Source organism: Bos indicus x Bos taurus, chromosome 24, assembly GCF_003369695.1.
Source record: "Bos indicus x Bos taurus breed Angus x Brahman F1 hybrid chromosome 24, Bos_hybrid_MaternalHap_v2.0, whole genome shotgun sequence".
NCBI lineage: Eukaryota > Metazoa > Chordata > Mammalia > Artiodactyla > Bovidae > Bos > Bos indicus x Bos taurus.
The window spans coordinates 57,683,651-57,705,348 of NC_040099.1; the positions used below are offsets into that span (position 1 = coordinate 57,683,651).

Consider the following 21,698-nt stretch of genomic DNA (forward strand, 5'->3'; position numbering starts at 1 on the left):
GAGAGTAGGCTGAGTCTTGCTAAAACTGCTCGATCACTGGAGCAGTTGGTGTCCTTGACCGTCTGCCTTTATTCTCGGGGGACAATGTTTTGGCCTTTTGGAGCTTCTATTCCAGTTTCAGAATGCAGTGTGGTTTTCTGGGCTTAGTAGCCTTCCTCTGAAAGGCTGCCAGCGCTAAGGTGAGCCCCAGGATGGTCGGGATGGGGACCGAGCTCCCAAAGAGGAGTCACAGTGGCGCCACTGGGCGTGGCCATCTCGTGTGGGGCAGGCCCTGCACCTAGACGGCAGTATCCCTGTGGGTTCTTGGGAATCTTGTGGTCTGAATTCACAGGCTCCCGAATCTCAGAACTTGAAGTCAGGTCTGCCCAAATTAGAATCTCCACCCTGACAGCTACAGTTAAGCTGCTGCCACGGGAATATGGTTCCCTTTCTTTCCAGACTCTTCAAAGACAACCGAGTAATTGAGTGCTCATCCCACATCCTACTGTTGACCCACAGACAGATATCTTGCCGTTGAACACTTCTTCTGTCTCTGAGTCCACGTGCTGAGCTGCCACTAAAATACAGGGTCGCCCAGACAAGGCCCTGACTCGGTGTCTTTCTACCTTGGCTGGACATTGGAACCCCCTAGAAAGCATTTAATACAAACAGTGGCCCTGGGGTCCCACTCACGGAGGTTTGGACCCAGTTGGTCTGGTATGACCAGGGCCGTGGGATTGCAGAGCCACCCGGGTGGTTGGCAAGGACAGGCAGGGTTCAGAATCGCTGCTCATCTTCTGGAAGGACAGAGGCCAACCCCGGGAGGAAGGCAGCCCTGCTGCTCGTCAAGTGTCCCAGGAGGAGAGCGTCCAGGGCCTTCTCCCAGGGCCGCTCTCCCCAGGCCCCGAGGAGGGCACTAGATCCACTGACAACCCAGGGCTGGCAACGTGGGATTTCCTCTTTTTTCTTTGCTGTGGCTCTCCTCCCATCCAGCCCCGGCTTCTGCTGAAGCACAGAAACACAACGACCATGCTTCATTCTTGGTTCACTGTGAACAGACTTCCCCGCGACGACCATAGATGTGGCTAAATAAAATCTAGCCATATGTGTGTTTAAGCTCTTCCGTGTTTGATGAAAATATAAAATACACAATGAAGCTTCAAGATTAAAACCTGATTTCCTAGGAGAGCGAGGGCTTGGTGGAGCTGGTTCTTCGCATATGATTGTGGAGTGTCTAGCATGAAGCGGCTGCATTCCTTTGTTCTATCAAAGGTCACTGCTCATGGATTTAAAATTCCTCTTTACTAAGCAGCACAGACCCACCTAAAAATAATCTCCTTCAGCCCACACATCTTCCACACAGCAAGGCTTACCCCCTGAGGGTAAGAAGGTCAGCAGCTGGTTGGTGGCAGGCCAGAGCCAGACCCGTGTCTCAGCATCAGAGGAATGGTAACACTGAGCACTTCCCGTGTTCCAGGCGTCGCCCTAACAAGCGCTGTGTGTGAACCTGTGTCACCATCACAGCGGTTCTGAGAGGTGGGTCCTGCGAGTCCCCTTTCAGCAGCGGAGCAACTGACACCCCGAGAGCTGACAACATCCCAAACCTCAGCTCTTCACACTCCCCGACTTGCTTCTCTCTGCCCTCTCCCCCATCATTCCAGTATTTCTCAAGCTTGAATAATCTATGGACCGTCTTTAAAATGGCCACAGACTCTTGAAGCCCCTCAGGATTGCAGGCCCTGGACTGTGAAATACCAGCTTAAAATCAAGACAACAGCCACCTCCTGGGAAAAGGCTCTTTTAAGCGTAGCTGCAGAGTGGGGTCTTTGTTGCTGGTGAAATGACATTTGAGGTCGTTACCATGGTGAAAACCAAACATTGAAAACATCTTTTCGTCTTAATCCTTCAGGATTCCTGAGTTTTTGAGACCTCTGGTTTGAGAAGCACAGTGTTCTGCTCTACTGTGTATTTTGATGTTGAAAAATCTCAGAGCTCAGTGTGTCTTTATCAGACACTCAGCAGTTGTTAAAGGGCCCACCCTGCTCATGTGCCTGGGTCTTACTGCTGCTGACAGTCATTGGCTTTAAAACACAGGAAGATGCTCTGCTCATCCTTGGAAACCTATGCCAGTGCCGAGCATGCACAGTTCCAGACACTGAGGCAGCCCGACAGTCTCCGGGCCTTGGAGCCAGCTTGGGGCTGAATCTGGGCTCTGCCACTTACTGGGTGGTTTTGGGCAAGTTCACTAACCTCTCTGTGCCTTGGATTCCTCTATAAGTAGGGATCCAGCATCACCTACCTTACAGGTGGATGCTAGGATTCGCTGAGGTGATCAAGGAATCGCACCCTGATGGCTCCACCTGCAGCACAGGAGGCCGAGGTTCAGTTCCTGCGGGAAGATCCGCTGCAGAAGGGAGAGGCTACCCACTCCAGTGCTCTGGGGCTTCCCCGGTGACCCAGGTTCAGTTCCTGCGGGGGAAGATCCGCTGCAGAAGGGAGAGGCTACCCACTCCAGTGCTCTGGGGCTTCCCCGGTGACCCAGGTTCAGCTCCTGGGGGAAGATCCGCTGGAGAAGGGAGAGGCTACCCACTCCAGTGCTCTGGGGCTTCCCCGGTGACCCAGGTTCAGTTCCTGCGGGGGAAGATCCGCTGGAGAAGGGAAGGGCTACCTACTCCAGTGCTCTTGGGCTTCCCCGGTGACCCAGGTTCAGTTCCTGGGGGAAGATCCGCTGGAGAAGGGAGAGGCTACCTACTCCAGTGCTCTGGGGCTTCCCCGGTGACCCAGGTTCAGCTCCTGGGGGAAGATCCGCTGGAGAAGGGAAGGGCTACCCACTCCAGTGCTCTGGGGCTTCCCCGGTGACCCAGGTTCAGCTCCTGGGGGGAAGATCCGCTGGAGAAGGGAGAGGCTACCTACTCCAGTGCTCTGGGGCTTCCCCGGTGACCCAGGTTCAGTTCCTGCGGGGGAAGATCCGCTGCAGAAGGGAGAGGCTACCCACTCCAGTGCTCTGGGGCTTCCCCGGTGACCCAGGTTCAGCTCCTGGGGGAAGATCCGCTGGAGAAGGGAAGGGCTACCCACTCCAGTGCTCTGGGGCTTCCCCGGTGACCCAGGTTCAGTTCCTGCGGGGGAAGATCCGCTGGAGAAGGGAAGGGCTACCTACTCCAGTGCTCTTGGGCTTCCCCGGTGACCCAGGTTCAGTTCCTGGGGGAAGATCCACTGGAGAAGGGAGAGGCTACCTACTCCAGTGCTCTGGGGCTTCCCCGGTGACCCAGGTTCAGCTCCTGGGGGAAGATCCGCTGCAGAAGGGAGAGGCTACCCACTCCAGTGCTCTGGGGCTTCCCCGGTGACCCAGGTTCAGCTCCTGGGGGGAAGATCCGCTGCAGAAGGGAGAGGCTACCCACTCCAGTGCTCTGGGGCTTCCCCGGTGACCCAGGTTCAGCTCCTGGGGGGAAGATCCGCTGCAGAAGGGAGAGGCTACCCACTCCAGTGCTCTGGGGCTTCCCCGGTGACCCAGGTTCAGCTCCTGGGGGAAGATCCGCTGGAGAAGGGAAGGGCTACCCACTCCAGTGCTCTGGGGCTTCCCCGGTGACCCAGGTTCAGCTCCTGGGGGGGAAGATCCGCTGGAGAAGGGAGAGGCTACCCACTCCAGTGCTCTGGGGCTTCCCCGGTGACCCAGGTTCAGCTCCTGGGGGGGAAGATCCGCTGGAGAAGGGAGAGGCTACCTACTCCAGTGCTCTGGGGCTTCCCCGGTGACCCAGGTTCAGCTCCTGGGGGGAGATCCGCTGCAGAAGGGAAGGGCTACCCACTCCAGTGCTCTGGGGCTTCCCCGGTGACCCAGGTTCAGCTCCTGGGGGGGAAGATCCGCTGGAGAAGGGAGAGGCTACCCACTCCAGTGCTCTGGGGCTTCCCCGGTGACCCAGGTTCAGTTCCTGCGGGGGAAGATCCGCTGGAGAAGGGAAGGGCTACCTACTCCAGTGCTCTTGGGCTTCCCCGGTGACCCAGGTTCAGTTCCTGGGGGAAGATCCGCTGGAGAAGGGAGAGGCTACCTACTCCAGTGCTCTGGGGCTTCCCCGGTGACCCAGGTTCAGCTCCTGGGGGAAGATCCGCTGGAGAAGGGAAGGGCTACCCATTCCAGTGCTCTGGGGCTTCCCCGGTGACCCAGGTTCAGCTCCTGGGGGGAAGATCCGCTGCAGAAGGGAGAGACTACCCACTCCAGTGCTCTGGGGCTTCCCCGGTGACCCAGGTTCAGCTCCTGGGGGAAGATCCACTGGAGAAGGGAAGGGCTACCCACTCCAGTGCTCTGGGGCTTCCCCGGTGACCCAGGTTCAGCTCCTGGGGGGGAAGATCCGCTGGAGAAGGGAGAGGCTACCCACTCCAGTGCTCTGGGGCTTCCCCGGTGACCCAGGTTCAGCTCCTGGGGGGGAAGATCCGCTGGAGAAGGGAGAGGCTACCTACTCCAGTGCTCTGGGGCTTCCCCGGTGACCCAGGTTCAGCTCCTGGGGGGAGATCCGCTGCAGAAGGGAAGGGCTACCCACTCCAGTGCTCTGGGGCTTCCCCGGTGACCCAGGTTCAGTTCCTGCGGGGGAAGATCCGCTGCAGAAGGGAGAGGCTACCCACTCCAGTGCTCTGGGGCTTCCCCGGTGACCCAGGTTCAGTTCCTGGGGGAAGATCCGCTGGAGAAGGGAAGGGCTACCCACTCCAGTGCTCTGGGGCTTCCCCGGTGACCCAGGTTCAGTTCCTGGGGGAAGATCCGCTGGAGGGGAAGGGCTACCCACTCCAGTGCTCTGGGGCTTCCCCGGTGACCCAGGTTCAGTTCCTGGGGGAAGATCCGCTGGAGAAGGGAAGGGCTACCCACTCCAGTGCTCTGGGGCTTCCCCGGTGACCCAGGTTCAGTTCCTGGGGGAAGATCCGCTGGAGAAGGGAAGGGCTACCCACTCCAGTGCTCTGGGGCTTCCCCGGTGACCCAGGTTCAGTTCCTGGGGGAAGATCCGCTGGAGAAGGGAAGGGCTACCCACTCCAGTGCTCTAGGGCTTCCCCGGTGGCTCAGCTGGGAAAGAATCCGCGTCCACCTGCAATGCAGGAGACCTGGGTTTGATCCCTGGGTTGGGAAGATCCCCTGGAGAAGGGAAGGGGAACCCACTCCGGTATTCTGGCCTGGAGAATCCCATGGACTGTATAGTCCGTGAGGTTGCAAAGAGTCAGACACAGCTGAGCAGCTTGCACTCGCTCACCACGAATAGTGCTGGTGCGGGCAAACGCCCCACGAACGTTAGCTTACGAAAGCATGACGAGCTAAGGCGTGCACGTGTGTGCGTGCGCACGTACACACGTGAGACAAGCCACAAGCAGGTGTGGCCATCGTCACAATGGAGGCCTGCCAGCAGCCGCCTCCCTGGTCTGTCTGGGGCTCCAGGTCCTTGTGCCTGGGGTGTGGCGGGGGCAGGGACCGGTGAGTGAGTGGTGAAGTGGTGGCTGCCCGTGGGCGCTCGCTGTGTGCCAGACCCCTTTATGTGTGTGATCGGACCCTCCCAGCACCTGACCATGCAGCGGTCTCCCCATTTCACAGAAGAGCCAACAGAGGGGGAACTGTCTCACCTGAGGCCGCACAGCTGCAGGTGGCGGAGACAGGATTTGAACTCAATCCTGTGAACACGTGTGATCGTTGCTCACAGAGGCCACGTGTGTCTGGAGGTCTCACTGTCACTAGGGTGACTTGTACCACCCTAGCCAAGGCCTCCAGCTGTGTAGGGGCTTTGTGTGAAGGCAGCTCTTCACGCCACACGCCAGTGGCTTGCCTGACTCTGGGTTGAGGGCCGCTCCGTGTCAGGCCCAGAGCTGCGGGGGCCTGGGCTCCGGTCTCAGGTCTGCGGTGCTGTCAGGGCTGAGGCTGGGACACGGCCACCGGCTGCCCGCATCTGCAGAACACCCGCATCTGCAGAACGGAATGCGACCTGCTCAGAGGGGCTGCGCTGAGAGCAGGAGCTGCGTGCAGAAGCACTGACTGCCTAGAATAGCGGCAGATGGGGGGGCATCAGCCAGCCTCCGTTTGTCCTGCTGCGGAAAGCCCTCGGGTGGCCACAGTTTGGAAGCCTCAGCGTGTGCGCCAGTTACCTTGCCTGTCTTTTCCCTTCCCAGCGTGGGTTTCTAGGATCCACGGCCGACGGTAGTAGAGAGGTTTCACAGACGATTCGAGATCCTTTTCTCGCCCCCTGCAGGGTGCACTGTGGGCAGTCACCACTGGATTAGGATTTTTGTGCTGAGGCTTCTGCAGTCCTGCTCAAACACCAAGTGTGCTCCTAAGCCAAGTCGGGGAGGCCCGGGTGCAGCTCACGGGCAGACATGCTGGCGTTTACCTCTGCTGTGTTGTTACTTTTGCAGCTTTAATCGCCTTGACTTACCTCCGTATGAAACCTTCGAAGATTTACGAGAGAAGCTCCTCATGGCTGTGGAAAACGCCCAAGGCTTCGAGGGGGTGGATTAGGCGCGCCTGCCTCGGGGCGGCTGTTCTTCGAGCAAGTCCTGCTCGCGCTTTTCCATTTGCCTGACAGACTCTGCAGAGACGCTGGCAGAGCCGCGCGGCGAGGGGTCTCGGAGCAGAGCCCCTGCCCCCGCCCTGCCCACGGCCGACAGGGAGGCCCCGTCCCGGGTGGCGTTCCTGCATTTCCCACCACCCATTTCCAACTGGTTGATGTGTATACTGATTACATTTCAGGAGGACTTATTCTATTTATGTTGCGCCTCTGTAGGCCAAGCCCTTAATAAATATTTTCCATACTTTATAATGACAGCGAATGGAATTAATCACTCTACAGGTATAGTATTACAACTCATGTTTACTTTTTAAAATGATTTAGACCGATTTGCAGATCTTATTTCACTACAATTAAAGATGTCTCATGTACTTGGAAAAGTGAGCATATTTTTTTTTTTTTTGTATTTGAATTTCATACCAGGTTTAATGTCGGTGATGTTTTTATTTTTAAAGTACTTGGAAAGCCCTACCCCCTACCGGATTAGCTATGGAAGACTGACTTCTGTCCAAAATCCCTCTGCAGACAAATACTCTAACATTAGGCATCATGACAGTTTTTTCCATGCTCAGAATGAAAACTGGATATTACTTTTTTTGTTGTTCAGATTTAGCATAATAGCTGCACACTGAGAGAATTGTAACATAGCATGACAAAATCTGTGTTGACTTGAAGGAATCACGCCCTTATTCCTGAGAAGTAACTGCGTGTGCTGGAGACATTTGAGGCAGGGTTGCACGATCGCTTCTCGTGAGAGCGGCTGCTTAGCCCTTCCCGATGCTGTACAGTCCTCCTACCGTATTTCCCTCCTCGCTGTTGTAGTAGAGACACTCCAATGAAGCTTGGCGCCGAGTGGTTGGAAGCTGCAGAAAGCGGGCCTGCGCAGTCTCCTGCGTGTGCGAGTTTGCTAATGGCAGCTGAACACATGGCTTTTGTTGTAACCGCACCAGTTCTGAAGGCACTTTATGTACCACATGGAGGTCATACCTGGCTTTGTTTTGGCTTTGTTTTTAATCATAGCACTGAGTGTGATTTCTTCTCTCGGCACACGCCTTTCCGGTGCAATATCTATCGGTTGTGAATCTGGCTGCTGGTGTCTACACCCTGGCTGTAAAGCTGAGCCTAGAGACCTGCCCTCACCAAGCGTTTTGTGATTTCTACTCCACTGCAAAGATTACTAGACACTTAATCTAACCGGGTTTTGTTCCCGATGACCTGTTGCATGCTTCCATACCATGTTCTGCCCAAGCTGTGTCCGTCACGTGCTAGATTAAAAGGGCGGAGAGACTTGATTTGACGCCCTGACATCTGGCTCTCCAGCTGACCCTGCTGGGGGTGGAGAGTTCTGCAGGATTCAGGTTCTTGGCCACTCTTGAGTCCTCGTTGCAGAAATGTGTTTTGAGAGAATGCCTGAGGCAGGGCAAGGGGGTCTAGCAAACCCTTCTGTCCTTCTTAACCTGTGTTGTCCTAAACCCTGTGGCGGCTGTCCAGGGAAACTGGATATATTGCTTGCCAGTCGTAGATGAGACCAAAAGAATTGTGGTTTCAGGGCCTCCACTTAGGATCTTCCAGGTGGCTTGTGGGAAGCCACGAATGTTTGAGGTTGAGTTGGGGCTACAGAGCCCTTGGCATCTAAAAGAAGGTGGAGTTCTACAGAGCTGAGGGTTCCCTTCTCACGTTGATTTTTAAAAATCCAATAGTGATCAGAAAACCCAGATATTGAGTAATTAGGGGAAAAAAACCATATTGCTCATTATTTTTACCTCTTGGTGGGAATTTCTCCCTTCAGTTGATGTAACAAGTGTCTTCTTCTCTTAGCCCCTCGGCTTCCTTTTTATGATTCATGTCAAAGCCTGGGAGAGCAGTGTGCTGGGATGGGTTTTGTAAGTGTGTAATTATAGGGAAGAAATCCAACAATCCTTGTCGAAGAACTGGGATTCTTCTGTCATTTCATAAATTCTTAAATCAGAATGTTCACCGAATGCAAATTAGGCAAAGTACTGAAAACACGAAAGAAAACCCATTCTAAGGTCATTTCTGTGCCAAGAACAGATAAGAATTACCGAAATAGACCCCCGTGAATACTTGGAAGGCGGTAATTGTGAATGACGGTTTGGTTCATCTCTCCCTTATTATCTGATTTCAGTGACAGCTCGAAAGTGCTGGGTTTAGAGTTTGGGGGCTTTGGCTTCCTTGAATCCAAATAAGCTTCCCCAGTTCTCAGCAACTCTCAGCGCTTCACTGTTTGTCTAAGAGGGCCACGTACCTTGCTTTCTCTCGATCCTGACGACCGCTGTCCACCACCTTCACGCTGTAGCCTCAGGAGGCGGCAAGGGAGAGGCACAGCGGGCAGAGCAGAGGCCTCTGTCCACCCCGCTCAGCAGGCCTGGGGGCGGAGGATGGCATCGCCACCCCCAGATTGCTCTAACAGTGATGCCTTCCTAGAAATGACCGGGATCCAGCTTCTCTAGTCCCCTGGAAAAGAGCCATTATGGGCCATTTTGCCATGAGATTAAGAAGTCAGTTCCAGAATTTGCAATATTGCATGTGGTTGAAAGGTTTTTAAACATCAGCTAACCCAGTCACCTGTAAAAGTCCTGTGTGTTTCTAGCCCCCTCTCTTGTCGGCCTAACAGTGAATTTGGGGAGTCCTGCCCGGTAGGGATTGGCTCCAGGCAGGGTCTGCTCGTCTGCCTGCCGCCTCTGCGACAGGGAGTGATGAGGCGTGGGTCTCAGCGCTCTTTTCCTTTCTCCTGAAACACACCCCTTTACTTACCCAGGTGCTTTGGTAACTCCCACCAGATACCCTAAGGCCATATGACAAATGCTTCAAGCAACCTGACGTGGTTTGTTCCTCCCACGTAAGGATGCAGGGACAGATTCTGAGAAGGATGGTTCGCAAAATATTTGAACCACTCTCTGCATCTCACACTGTTCAATGGACAGCATGGACCGTTGCCGTGCGAACTTGCCAGGTCCAAACTGGCTCCCTTGAAAACAGCTCGTGTGCCGCCAACTACTAATTGTCCTCACAGTTACTAATTGTTTCTCACGTGACTCCGCTGTTTTTCTAAGTCCTGTATCTCGCCTCTGAAATGTCAGGATCCATAGAGAGAGCACCTGGGTTAACCAGTCCTCAAGCCCTCGCCCAGCCGTGCACTGGGCCCCTCTTGCCTCCTTACCCCGACTCCGCAGCCCTGGCAGACCCCGGTGTCGTCTCCTGCCTGCCGGCAGGGGGCAAAGCCATGCAGGGGACCCCCCTCCGGCCCCCAGGAGGTCCTGCACTACCTCTGTCTTATTCAGACTTTGGGGTACACCCTGGTAAGTCAAAACTGCCAATTTTAGGTCCAAGATGCGTTTTTTAAAATAATCCTTAATAAACTCCACTTTGTACTTTAGATTTTAAAACTGGGAAGCAAAATGTGATATACTTTGGACCACTTTTTTTTTTTTTTTTAATTTATCAAAGCCTTAACGAACAGTGTATATACATCTGCATTCACACACCCCCGCCCCGGTCCCCAGAGTGTTTTCAGCGCGTCAGAGACAAAGCTGTAGCATTAGGATGTGGGCTTGTATGTTTTATAGGAAAGGAGAGCTTTCTGTTGGTACAGAATCGTCCAAGAAAACCTCTCGTTTAGACCCCTCCCCTTCGTTAAAGGTGTTACCTGCAGAGTAACGCATGTTTAGGACGCATGTCTGTTCGTCAGTCGGTTTTGTGTTTGTACGAGTGACGGTAGAGTCTCACGGCGTTGGTGACAGGCCTCTGTGTGCTACCTTCGCGACGTGTATCAGTGCATCGTAAGCCTCATGACCGTGACCCTGTGTCCACAGACAGAATCTGCGTTCCTACAGAAACCACTGCCCGTCTCCCTCAGACTGATGTCACCTGGATTGTCACGGTTCCCTTCATGTTAACTTTGCGTAACTGTTGCTCCTTCCCTACTCCGTGTGTAACACATATCCCAACATCTGCTGTCCAAGTACACCTGTATATATTTGTGTAGCGTTTACACCTACCATGAGGAATCTGGTTTTGAAAGGGAGTGAGGTTAGTCCTGCTGCCGTTTTCTCCAAGCTGTGTCCTGAGAATTCTGACTCTCAGAGAACCCAAGGGAGATGATGATAGAATATGCTGTCATCTCTTAATTCAGCATCTATTATCAAACGAAACATGAAAAAAACAGTGACTTTTAAGGTGAACAGTTTCAAGCATTCCAAATGAATTCTCGATGTTTCATAACTTTTTATTATAACCTCACCTCCTGATAAAAGCCAAGTACTATTTGATACGGTGATTAAAAACCAAACAACTTGGAAATTTTTTAAAAGACATCGTCTGGCTAAATGCTCATTTTCACAATCAGAATAGCTTTAAAATATAGTTGAATTTGATACACGTAGAAACGTTTTGTTGAACAAATTCCTTTTGCTTTTCGTTTTTCTTGAGAGACCTAAAGAGAGATTGTGGATTGTTTTCCTGACTGAACAAAAGAGTAATGTGACAAAATGAAGTCATTGTAAAGACGTGATGCGACTTGTCAAATATTTAATAAAGGATTGTGGAAGCTGGAACTTTTTCTACATCAAGTATTACAGGTTGTCTGCTTTAAAGCTTCTTCGTCTTAATTGTTTGGGGGGTGATATTCAAATGCCTGCAACTTTGTAGATAATATGCTCATTAGAAGCATCTCCCTAGAAGTTCCCCATCTTTTAAAACATCATTAAAGACTTCCCTGAACACATGGGTTGAGCTTAATGGGATGTACCTCTATTCTTATCCATCTGTCTTTTATTTAAGAGTTAATGACTTGATGGATTACCCAAGTGGTAGTATAAAGTCCATGACTGGAAAGGCATATTTCATCTCTGGTTTTCCTCCAACTCACCCTCAATTTATGTTCGTTAATGAGACTCAGTAATGAAGCCTAAGATGGTTCTCAGAAAGAAAATCCAGCTATCATGTCAATTCCCTGATAAAACAGGAGGAGGACTCACATTTCGTTCCTCTTTCTTACCTCTTGCTGGCCTTAACTTGTGCCCTCAGAGACTGCCGGGAGGTAGCGTCCGAGCAGGATGTAATTTCGTCCTGGCCTCTCGCTCCCTGTCTCTTTCAGTTAGCAGTAGACCATGTCCTGCTGGAAAGCTGGCAGTAGACTTCTGCGTTCCTGCAGCCTCCTCCAGCCTCACGGGAACACACAAGGGAGATGTCGGCGGATAGAGCCGCCCTGAACTTGTGTATGGCCATCCTCAGAAACACACATGATGAGTTTATATGAAATAGAGGAATAAATCATACATCAGTTACATGGTTGCTGGGTTAGTAAACGCTTACCCTGCTCTGAACTCCAAAGGTGACCTAGGCAGTCCTGAAACTCCAAAGCCTCCTGGTAAAAGCTGGTGGTAAGCGTGGGCATCCGGGAATTCTCATCACTGTGGCTGGTCCTGGGTACCACATCCAGAGGGGCCCCTGGACGTATGAGGGCAGATTCCACTTCCCATCCCCTTGGTGCGTCCCCATCCGGAAGACGGTGCCTCTCAACACTGCGCTCCCAGAGAACCCGGGCCACGGGGTCTCTAAGCGAGTGTTTGTAGGACTTGGACTGGACAGGAGAACAAAATGATGGTGGCTTTTATTGACCCAGACGGACTCCTTCATCAGGGGACTAGGGGATCCTGGCCCCACCTGGGGGACACCTGCTGGTGGGGGCTGAGGAAGTGCAGAACCAAGGCTCCCTTTGTAGGACTGACCGCAGGCCAGCCTGGGGAACAGGGCAAGTGGCCCAATCAGCCTGTCCCCTTCCTGCAGCCCCAGGCAGCGCCTCCTTCCCCTTCCCAGCCAAGTCCAAGTCCATCCTGGCAGCACGTCACAGAGTCAGCTTGACCAGAAAGCAGTGGAGAGGCTGCCCCTGCCTCCGAGCGAAGTGGCATCTCCCCTCAGCTGGGCCTCGGGAGCGAGGCCCCCTCGATACCCGGGGCTTCAGAGAGCAGGTCAGAGGCTACCCTCGAGTCCCAGCCCAGCCCCGGCCCCTGCGCTCAACAGCAGCAGATCCTGGCCCCTCTGGGTCCGCCTGCTGCACTTTATCTTGAAGCCTGAGCTACCTGTTCTATCTGAATCCCCTCCTTGGCCGGATATCCGGCCCACTTACCCCTTCGGTGCCTCTCCACACATCCACGGGGCACCATCGCCTGCAGCTCTGCAGCCTCGGGGCCTCACTGGCTGTAGGAACAGACACAGCCTTGGAGAGAGGGGACCTGATGGTAGGAGGGGAGGGCACACATTTCCTCCCCAAGCCCTTGCGCTCACCTCCCCCAGTGCTTGGGGAAAGCCTTCTTTTCTCTGCGGGAGAAGTTCGTCTACAGATAGGCCCGTTTGGAAGGGGTGTAGGGTCATGTGGGAAGGAAACCTCCAGCTGCACACTGAAGATGCTGAAGCGACAGCCGACAGGCAGGTCTCGCTGTGATTAAAGGGAAATCATACGTTCTGGCAACTTCTAAGCAGTCCCGCACCGTGGGACTTTTACATACACTTCCCAGAGTGAAGTTACCAGTTTTCAACCCTGCGTGGCCTTGTTCAGACTGAAGAGCCAGACCAGCTAAAGGCAGACCGTTCCGCACTGCTACGTGCCTGGAGCTCACCACGCTTTAATCACATGACTGCCAGATATTCGATCCAGAAGGACCTTGGCCGCGTGAGTCCCCAGTTCTTGCCCTCGCTTCCTCCCCGGGTGCCCAGTGCAGTTGACCTCACTTGTTGCTCTCAGGGGCGGCCCTGCAGAGACCCAGGATGATGGCCGTGGGAACCGAAGACCCCAGGGAGGGGCCGATCAGCTTCTCGCACTGCCCCCGTGGGTCCCTGGGGGCTGGTGTGACCTCTCTGACCCCGTCTCCTCCCTTCAGCAGCTTGTCTGCCGCAGAGGGGCCGCTCGCCACCAGGCCCGGGGGAGAGAGGAGGGCCACCAACAGCCCAGCTGGAAGCGGACAGCCACCCTCAGCCTCGAGGCCACCTCTGGCGAGGTCAGGCCCAGGGTCGAGGTCAGACCCTCAGCATCCTGCTTCAGGCGGGGAACCTGGTTGTCAAGGGAACCTTGCAAACACATTGAGCTGGTCTCATTCTCTTAAACCCCTCATGGTGGAGCAGAGTGCAGGGTGGTCTCTGGGGGTGCAGAGGACCAGAGCACAGATGGGTACCAGGGGCACCCCAGGCAGCCTCCCACCTCTGAGCCGGGTCACCAGGATGGTGTAAAAAGCTTCAGTCTCCCTCACGCAGTCTCATCCCAGCCAGGAAGAGGTTGTGGTCAACATACTCAGGGAACCGTCTCTTGCTGGCAGGGGCCAGAGCCCACCGCCACTCCAGGTGTCCCCACACCCTCCTCAAAACGCAGGAGGAGCCCTCGAGCAGGGTAAGGGCCCCACAGCACTGGGCGCAGAAGCTGTGGGAATCGGGGTTGCTGCACAATTGTGGGCTTCCCGGGCGGCTCAGTGGTGAAGAATCCACCTGCCAAAGCAGGAGACACAGGTTCCAGCCCTGATCTGGGAGGATCCCCCGGAGGAGGACACTCCAGTGTCCTTACCTGGGGAATCCCGGGGACAGAGCAGCCTGGCAGGCTGCAGGCGAGGGGGCCTCAGAGAGTCAGACGCGGCTGAGCGACCGAGCTCAGCCACCACCCCAGTGCACGCCCTACTGTCTGCACGGTAAACTCCAGGCTGGGAGGTGAGGGGCTGCTCCCAGACGCCCCTCCACCATCCCCTGTCTCAGGACCCTCTGCAGCCCCCAGGCAGGGGGAGGGGCAGCCCGTGTAAGGTCGTGCAAGAGGAGGAGGACCAGAGGGACAGACCCCCGCCCCCAGCCGCACGGCCACAGCTAACCGCAAAGGAGGCTGGGAAGCGGAGTTCAGGCAGCCTTCAGCACCTCTTTGCAGAATCAATCTCCCTTCGGAGAGTGCCCTTCCTGCCATTTGCCGAGCTTTCATAGTCTATGATTCCTCTCTTGGGATAGTAGTACTATTGCTTACCATAAATCTCAGTCTAATTCGGTAGATACTGTCCCTGCCAACTTACACACGAGGACTCGGACCAGGAGGCCCAGAGTCTTACAGAGGAGAGATCTGAACCCAGGTGGTTTGGCTCAAAGCCTCCCGTCAGCCACTCACTCTGGCCCACCCTCCACCCTCTGCACCAAACCTCCTCTCCGAGGGAAGAGCCCAGGCACTCGTTCACACTAAGACGCACATGACTGATCACACCAAATGTGTGACCTGTTCTAGATGTTTTTACAGACTCCAAAGGTGAGGCTTAGACTTAAACCAACAGGAGTAAAGACTGACCTGATGGCATCTGAGTGAAAGTCGCTCAGTTGTATCCGACTCTTTGCGACCCCTTGGACCCATGGAATTCTCCAGGCCAGAATACTGGAGTGGGTAGCCTTTCCCTTCTCCAGGGCATCTTCCCAACCCAGGGATTGAACTGGGGTCTCCTGCATTGCAGGCGGATTCTTTACCAACTGAGCTCTCAGGGAAGCCCGCAGCAAAGTGAGTGGAAGAGGGCTTTTGAGGGCAAAGGCCCTGCTTCAAGCCACAATGTCCAGCAAACACAGAGATGTTGTGGATTAGTCACTCAGTCGTGTCCGACTCTTTGCGACCCCACAGACTGTAGTCCGCCAGGCTCCTCTGCCCATGGGGTTCTCCAGGCAAGAAGACTGGAGTGGGTTGCCATTGCCTTCTCCAGGGGATCTTCCTGACCCGGGGATGGCTCTAACCCATGTCTCCTGCATCTTCTGCACTGGCAGGCAGAGTCTTCACCCCTGAGCCACCTGGGAAGCCCCACACAAGGAACCCCTACCTGCAAAGACAGCCTGCTCCAGGGAAGCCCCAGGACCACACTGCCTCTCTGCCCCAGGACAGATCTCTCTCCACCTTCGAAAGCAAGGGCCCTACATTTTCCAGACCCAGGGGCAACACGAACATCCCTTAGTCCAACAGAGATGACGGGCCGTAGATACCTGGAGACCGGGGGGCTGGGTTCTCTACCCTCGGGAACTATGTGATGGAGCACCAGGATGTGCCTTTTTTTAAAGTGTTTCTATTGGATAAACATAAGCTAATTGCTAAAACCCTTTAATACTATTTGTGCTGGAGAGCTTGGGATTCGTCTTTCGAATTCTAGTTGTTCAGCTCTCTTACAAATTAGAGGAGTGCCTCTGGCAGCGGGGTCCTCTCCCTCCGACCCCCAGCCTCTCCCCACTCTGGCCCGCCTCCGTCCTGTCTCTGTGCAGCCTATATTTACTCAGAAGATCCTTGCTTGTTCATCAGGTGAGGTTATCAAGGGACATGCCCTCCCCATCTGAAGGCGTAGTCAAACAAAAGTCAGGCCTTTGAACCCCAGGCTCCAGTTAAAAAGTAACAGGCTGGGTATTGGGTCAATAAGAGGCAAATATTAGCTGTAGAGGCGGGAGCACCGTGACCTTGAGAAATGCGCTGCTGCTCTTCCTGCGTCACCAGCGACGGCCGTCTGTCCGGAGGTCCCAGACACTTACGGGCCCAGGTGACCTGGAGCCAGATCTTTCTTTTTGCTCTGCAAGTTGAACGTGGAAGCCATCAGCCCTTAAAATTCTCTTCCAGACCACTCCACTGGCCTGGATGGTCTCCACAGCAAGGCACGTGTCCACTTCTCTCTCTCCCTTTCCCAGCTGCCCAACATGCTGGCCAGCCCAACTCCAGCCCAGCTCTGATCACACCGCCAGGCTGGTCAATCACTGTGTCCACAACTTGCCCATCAGCCCCTGTGTCCACGACTTGCCCGTCAGCGCCTGTGTGGTGCTCAGGGCCGTACAGGGCACCTGAGCAGCAGGACAGGCCTCCAGGGGGTCGCCCCCAGCACCGCCTTCCCCGTCTTCAGCCTGCACTGTTGTCAACCGTTTCTGCTTCCTTGAAGCTCGATCCTGGTTTCCATGACATATGCCTCTCCTGGTTGTTCTCTCCTTCTCAAGCCACTCTCCTCATGCAGGTGTTTCCCAATAATTCATCCCTGGTGTCCTTTGTCTCACTCTCTCTCGCTCTCCCTACCTCCCCTGTGGCTTAAAGTCATCACCACCACACGAGCAGTGACCAGATCTGCCTCTACCCACGACCTCTCCCGGCACCCTCAACCCTTCCCTCCAGCACCCCCGGATCTCCTCGTGAGATCCCCTGGTCACTCAGACTCACACAGCCCCAGGCTAAGCGCCCTCTGCTTCCAGACTTCTGTTTCTAAGTGTCTTTAGTGTTCTGCTCTGGTGTCTTCCAAGCATCCAGCCTGGGGCTTTAAGTGTGACCTCTCGCATGGCCTTGCTCCCCAGCTCCCTTTCCACTCACTCGTCCATCCAGAAACATGCCACCATGTGCCACACGCTTGCAGCAACTGGAAATATAACCATTCAGAACAAATATCCTTCCCTCCAACAAATATACATTCCAGTGGAGGCAGACAATCAATGCATAAATAAGTAAATAGTGCACTGCATTAAACGCTGGTGAAACCAAAGAAAGCAAACAGAAGGAGGAGATGGCGTGGGAGGACGCGAATCTGGACAGAACGGACTTCCCTGGTGGCCCAAGGGCTAGGACTTTGCACTTCTACCGCAGGGGGCAGTTTCCATCCCTGGTCAGAGAACTAAGATGCTTCATGCCACGCAGAGAGGCCAAAAAATAAATTAGTCACAGTGGCTCAGGATAAAGATCTCAAGGAGGTAAGGGTGAGTCTTGTGGCTACTTGGGGAAGACCAGGTGCAAACAGAGGCGCACCAAACACAAAGGCCCTAAGAAGGGCAGGGATGCAGGCGCAAGGACCTTTTGGAATATGCTAATGCTGAGTCAGCTGTTGGACATCCCAACTGAGCAAGGCAAGCACAAAGTTGAACGCAGAAGCTCGGGGAGATGTCTAGGCTGGAGGTACCAACTTCAGCGCCATCAGCCGGTCGATGGAATTTCAAGCTGCGACTGAGGAGGTGGGATTCCCGGACTGGAGGCTGAGACAGTCACGAGAGGAGGAGCGGCAGGGAGGCGGGAACAAAGCAGGGCCCGTGTGGTCTTGGCGGCCGGGAAGACGGCGTGAGGACGGCGGGCAGGCACGTGTTAGGCACTGCCGGCAGGTCTCCAATATGAGGACCTAAGTGATTACGAGCTGGCGACAGGGAACTGACCGGGGACCTCAGAAGGGGAGGTCTGGGTGGGACTGGGGAGCAGAGGCCCGACCAGCGGGGGCTCCGCAGAGGGGGCGGGGCTGGGGCGCGCGTGCGTGCTTCCCTCGGTGGCTCGCTCCCTTCCAGGCCACCCCGCGCCTTACCGCCTTGGGAGCTTTTGCCCAAGTCGTCCCCCTGAGCACACCTGCCCCCCACGCCCTGCCCTTCTCCCCTCCCTCCGTGCAGTGTGTGCGCAGCTCTGAGAGCCCAGCTCGCATCATCGCCCTCCACGGCGGAAATCATCCATCAAGGCTGCCAGTGTCAGCTCATGAACGTCTAAGCCCCCTAGCCAAGCACTCCGGGCCAAGGGTGAGCAGGTCCCTGACTCAGTTTCCCTCCCTGCCCCTCTCTTCCCTCAAACACACGAGCCCCCCATACGCAGCCCGTCCAATCCTTCCTTCTTGCCTTTGCTCACGCAGTTCTCTCTCCTGGGAATGACCTCCCCCATGTCCAAATCTACCTAAAATTCAGAGTCCCTCTCAGATGTCCCTTCCTCCAGGGAGCCTTTCCGGATTCCTTCCAACCCAATGAAGTTTCGTCTCACTTCTGAACCTACAGCGCTCTGCCCCTTTCTGCCTCTTGCTGTGGTTCGTTGTATAATTATTGTCTTCCTCCTCATCACCGTAAGCACCCTGAAAGCATAGGTGACATCAGTGTTCTCTGTCCCTTGGGTGCTCAGTAAGGCTGGGTCAGAGGGAACTGGTTAGGTGCCCGGGGAAGCAGGGTGAAGCTGCAGGTTCCCGAGTGCTTGGAGGTCATCTGTGGGCTTCAGCCGGGATGACCCTCACTGTTCCCCGCCTTGGTCCACTCCTGAGTAATAATCAAACTGGTCGGGCAAACAAGCATCTTCCACTTCACAAGCCTGGCGAGGGACCCCAGACCCAGCTGACTGTGAGAGAGTCTCTGGGGCTCCTGGTGAAAGAACAAGACAGGGGACAGGCAGACGGTCAGCAAAAGACCCGAAACTGCAGAGGGGACCTGCTCAGAGTCGTGCCGCCTCGGCCCGGGTGCTTTGGTGCCTGCCGACTCTCTTTGCGGCCTAAAGAAATAGCAAATGAACACAGTGCCTTTTTCACTCTGCTTTTCATCCTTCTCAGGGTTTTCAAGCCTCGTAGATCAGCAACACTTTAGTTCAAGAGATGCCAGTTTCCCTGGAGACCTTCAGGTGCCTGAGCCGCGTGTGGCCGTCTAAGCAAAGACACAGGGGCAGATGATTCCTGAAGGCAGCCCAGCTGTGTCCTTTTGGGGCTGGTGCGTGACGTGGGAGGAGACCTCTGCATTTGGAAAAGGAAGTGACCCAGCGGAGGTGAGGGAGAGAGAATCTGCAAACGACAATTCTATATATATAGATATCACACCTATGTAATGAGCTTCCCAGGGGGCTCAGTGGTAAAGAATCTGCCTGCCAGTGCAGGAAATGCAGGAGACTCAGGTTTGATCCCCGGGTCGGGAAGATCCCCTAGAGAAGGAAGTGGCAACCCACTCCAGTGTTCTTGCCTGGAAAATCCCATGGACAGAGGAGCCTGGTGGGCTACAGTCCACGGGGTTGCAAAGAGTCAGACACTAGTTAGCAACTAAACAACAGCCACCCTTACGTGATGCCGCCGGTAGCGGGTAGGGTCATGCACTGTCACCCATCAACATTCCTGCAGCCAAGCGTGTGAGCGCACACACCGGATGGGATAAACAAGCACTATAAATAGCCCCAAGTCAGGTCGGGTCAGGTTTTTGCCATCTGACAAGGTTTTTGTCCCAAATGGGATTGCTTCACCTTTATAAAAAATGAATTTGAAATGGCAGATAAGGGCTTGTGACTCTGCCCAGAGGTCAGTGTCTGTCAAAAATTCAGGTAAGGATCTACAGATTTGGTGCAAGCTGTATCAAAATTCCAGTGGCATATTTCATAGAACTAGAATAAATAATTTATAAAATGTATAGAGAAACAAGCCAAAGGTCCTGAACAGCCAAAACAATCTTGAGAAAGAAGAACCAAGCTGGAAATATCACAGTCCCCGATTTCAAACATGAAGCTACAGTAACCAAAGCAGTCTGGCCCTGGCCCACACAAGCAGTGGAGCCCACACTTGTGTGGGCAGTTAGCCTACAGCGAAGGCGGCGAGAATGTGCCCTGGAGAAAGAGCAGACACCACGCACCCCAGTGAATGGTGCTGGGAAAGTGGGTAGCCCACGCAAAAGAATGAACTTAGACCTCTTATGCCACACAGATCACCTCAAAGTGGAATAAAGACTTGAATGGAAGACCTGAAACCATAAAAGCCCTGGAATAAAACAGGCGTGCTCTTTGACATCAATCTTAGGAATAATTCTCTGGATATGTCTCCTCAGGCAAGGGAAACACAAGCAAAAATAAACAAATAGAACTAAAAAAAAATAAATAAAATACATCCATGCAGCAAAGAAAACTATCACCCAAAAAGAGGTGACCTCCTGAATGGAAGAAGATATTTTCAAGTCGTATATCTGACTAGGGGTGAATATCCAAAGTATATAAAGAAATCATACAACTTACCAACATAGCAGACAATCCAATTTTTAAAATGGGCATAGGATTTGAATACACATTTTCTCACAAAAGATATGTGCATGGCCAGTAGACACATGAAAACATATTCAGCACCAGCAGCCGTTAGGAAAATGCAAATCAGAACCACAATGGGGCATGGCCTTAGACTCGTTAGAATGGCTTTTATCAAAGAGATAAAAAGCAGCAAGTGTTGGAGAAGATGTGGAGAAAAGGGGACCCTTGTCCTCTGCTGCAATTATAAACTGGTGTGGCCACTTTGGAAACAGTATGGAGATTCCTCCAAAGGCTAAGAATAGAACCACCATCTCATCCACCTATCTACTTCTGGGTATTTATCCAAAGAATCTGAAAACACTAATTCAAAAAGACGCTTGTGTCACTGTGCTCACTGCAGCTTTATTTACACTAGACAAGATATGGAACAAACCTAAATGTTCACTGAAGGGTAGATGAATAAAGGAAGCCTGGTGTATGCATACAATGGAATATTATTCAGCCCTGAAAAGTGGGATATTGCCATCTGCAATCATGTGGCGGGACCTTGAGCCTATTATGCTAAATAAAACACCCTAGGATTTCACTCATATGTAGAATCTAAAACAAGCACCAAAAACATGAACAAAATAGAAAACCCTTACAGATAAGAAGAAAGATCAGTGGTTACCAGAGGACAGAGGACTAGGCGGTGGGTGACCGGGGTGACGGGAGTCAGTGGCATGGCAGTGGGTGCTAACTCGACTTCTGAGACTGACACTGTGTAAGGCATAGATGTCAAACTACAATGCTGTACACATTAAAAAAAAAAAAAAAAAGAATTTTTCCTGGAAGAACGATCACTTGAACTGAACTCAAAAGATCAGCTGGTGCAGAGGGAGACCTTCATAGCACCCAGACACGCCACCTGCAAAGTCTCGAGCAGCCCCCAGGGCAGTTAGAGCCAGTGCCAAGGGAAGGGGCTCCTACTGCCCAGGCAGGAGAGGTGGGCGCAGCAGGGACTAGGCACCGCTGACACCTGCCTCCGATTCACCCAGAGACGGGTGCCAAAAATAAAAACCCTGGGCTCTCACCCGAAGCCCTCAGAAAATAGAGCCCTGTAATTGCCACTCATAAGTTCTCCTGGAGATTCTCATTTATGCAGAAGTTTCAGAACCTCTGATTCAGTTGAAACACCCGATGTGCCAGGGGGGTGTTCTAAGCTGCTTTAGAATCATGAACACATTTGATCCTCCAAACACCCTCGCTAGGTAAGTTATTATTACCATTTTGCAGGTGGGGAAATCAAGGTACACAGATTAAAAAAAAAAGAAAACCCTCATCCAAGATCATGGAGCCAATAAGGCACAGACCAGGTGGTCTGGTTTCAGAGTTGGTGCTTTAATACCGCGCTGTCTTTGCATTGATTTGGGCATCTCTGCTCCGTCTGCAGTCAC

At 53.6% G+C, this 21,698-nt stretch overlaps 2 protein-coding genes across 26 annotated transcripts in view; one reads left to right on the forward strand and one right to left on the reverse strand.

Moving 5' to 3' along the window:
* Positions 1 to 11,091, forward strand: part of NEDD4L (neural precursor cell expressed, developmentally down-regulated 4-like, E3 ubiquitin protein ligase) — a 381,718-nt gene extending 370,627 nt beyond the window's left edge. For 6 of the 10 annotated variants that reach the window (XM_027525515.1, XM_027525516.1, XM_027525508.1 and 3 more), the window contains one exon: positions 6,355 to 11,091. In XM_027525515.1, the coding sequence (XP_027381316.1) occupies positions 6,355 to 6,457 (103 nt within the window). In that variant the 3' untranslated portion in view covers positions 6,458 to 11,091. The remainder of the gene's footprint in view (positions 1 to 6,354) is intronic. The other 4 variants (XM_027525517.1, XM_027525511.1, XM_027525513.1 and 1 more) reach the window with 2 other exon arrangements.
* The window catches only part of LOC113882592, a 46,129-nt gene that overhangs the window by 3,418 nt on the left and 21,013 nt on the right, over positions 1 to 21,698 (reverse strand). For 3 of the 16 annotated variants that reach the window (XR_003508391.1, XR_003508387.1, XR_003508381.1), the window contains exons 1-6: positions 12,813 to 13,103; positions 11,524 to 12,725; positions 10,526 to 10,662; positions 8,773 to 8,981; positions 5,572 to 5,908; positions 2,279 to 2,339 (exon numbers count right to left, since the gene is read on the reverse strand). Coding sequence is in view for 1 of the 16 variants with exons in the window: in XM_027525519.1 (XP_027381320.1) it covers positions 11,549 to 11,754; positions 11,841 to 12,108; positions 12,655 to 12,725 (545 nt within the window). In the remaining 15 variants the exon portion in view is untranslated. Of the gene's footprint in view, positions 1 to 2,278; positions 2,340 to 4,911; positions 4,953 to 5,000; positions 5,046 to 5,571; positions 5,909 to 8,414; positions 8,507 to 8,772; positions 8,982 to 9,946; positions 10,663 to 11,523; positions 12,726 to 12,812; positions 13,153 to 19,318; positions 20,105 to 21,698 lie in introns of those variants that run through there. The other 13 variants (XR_003508392.1, XR_003508383.1, XR_003508385.1 and 10 more) reach the window with 13 other exon arrangements.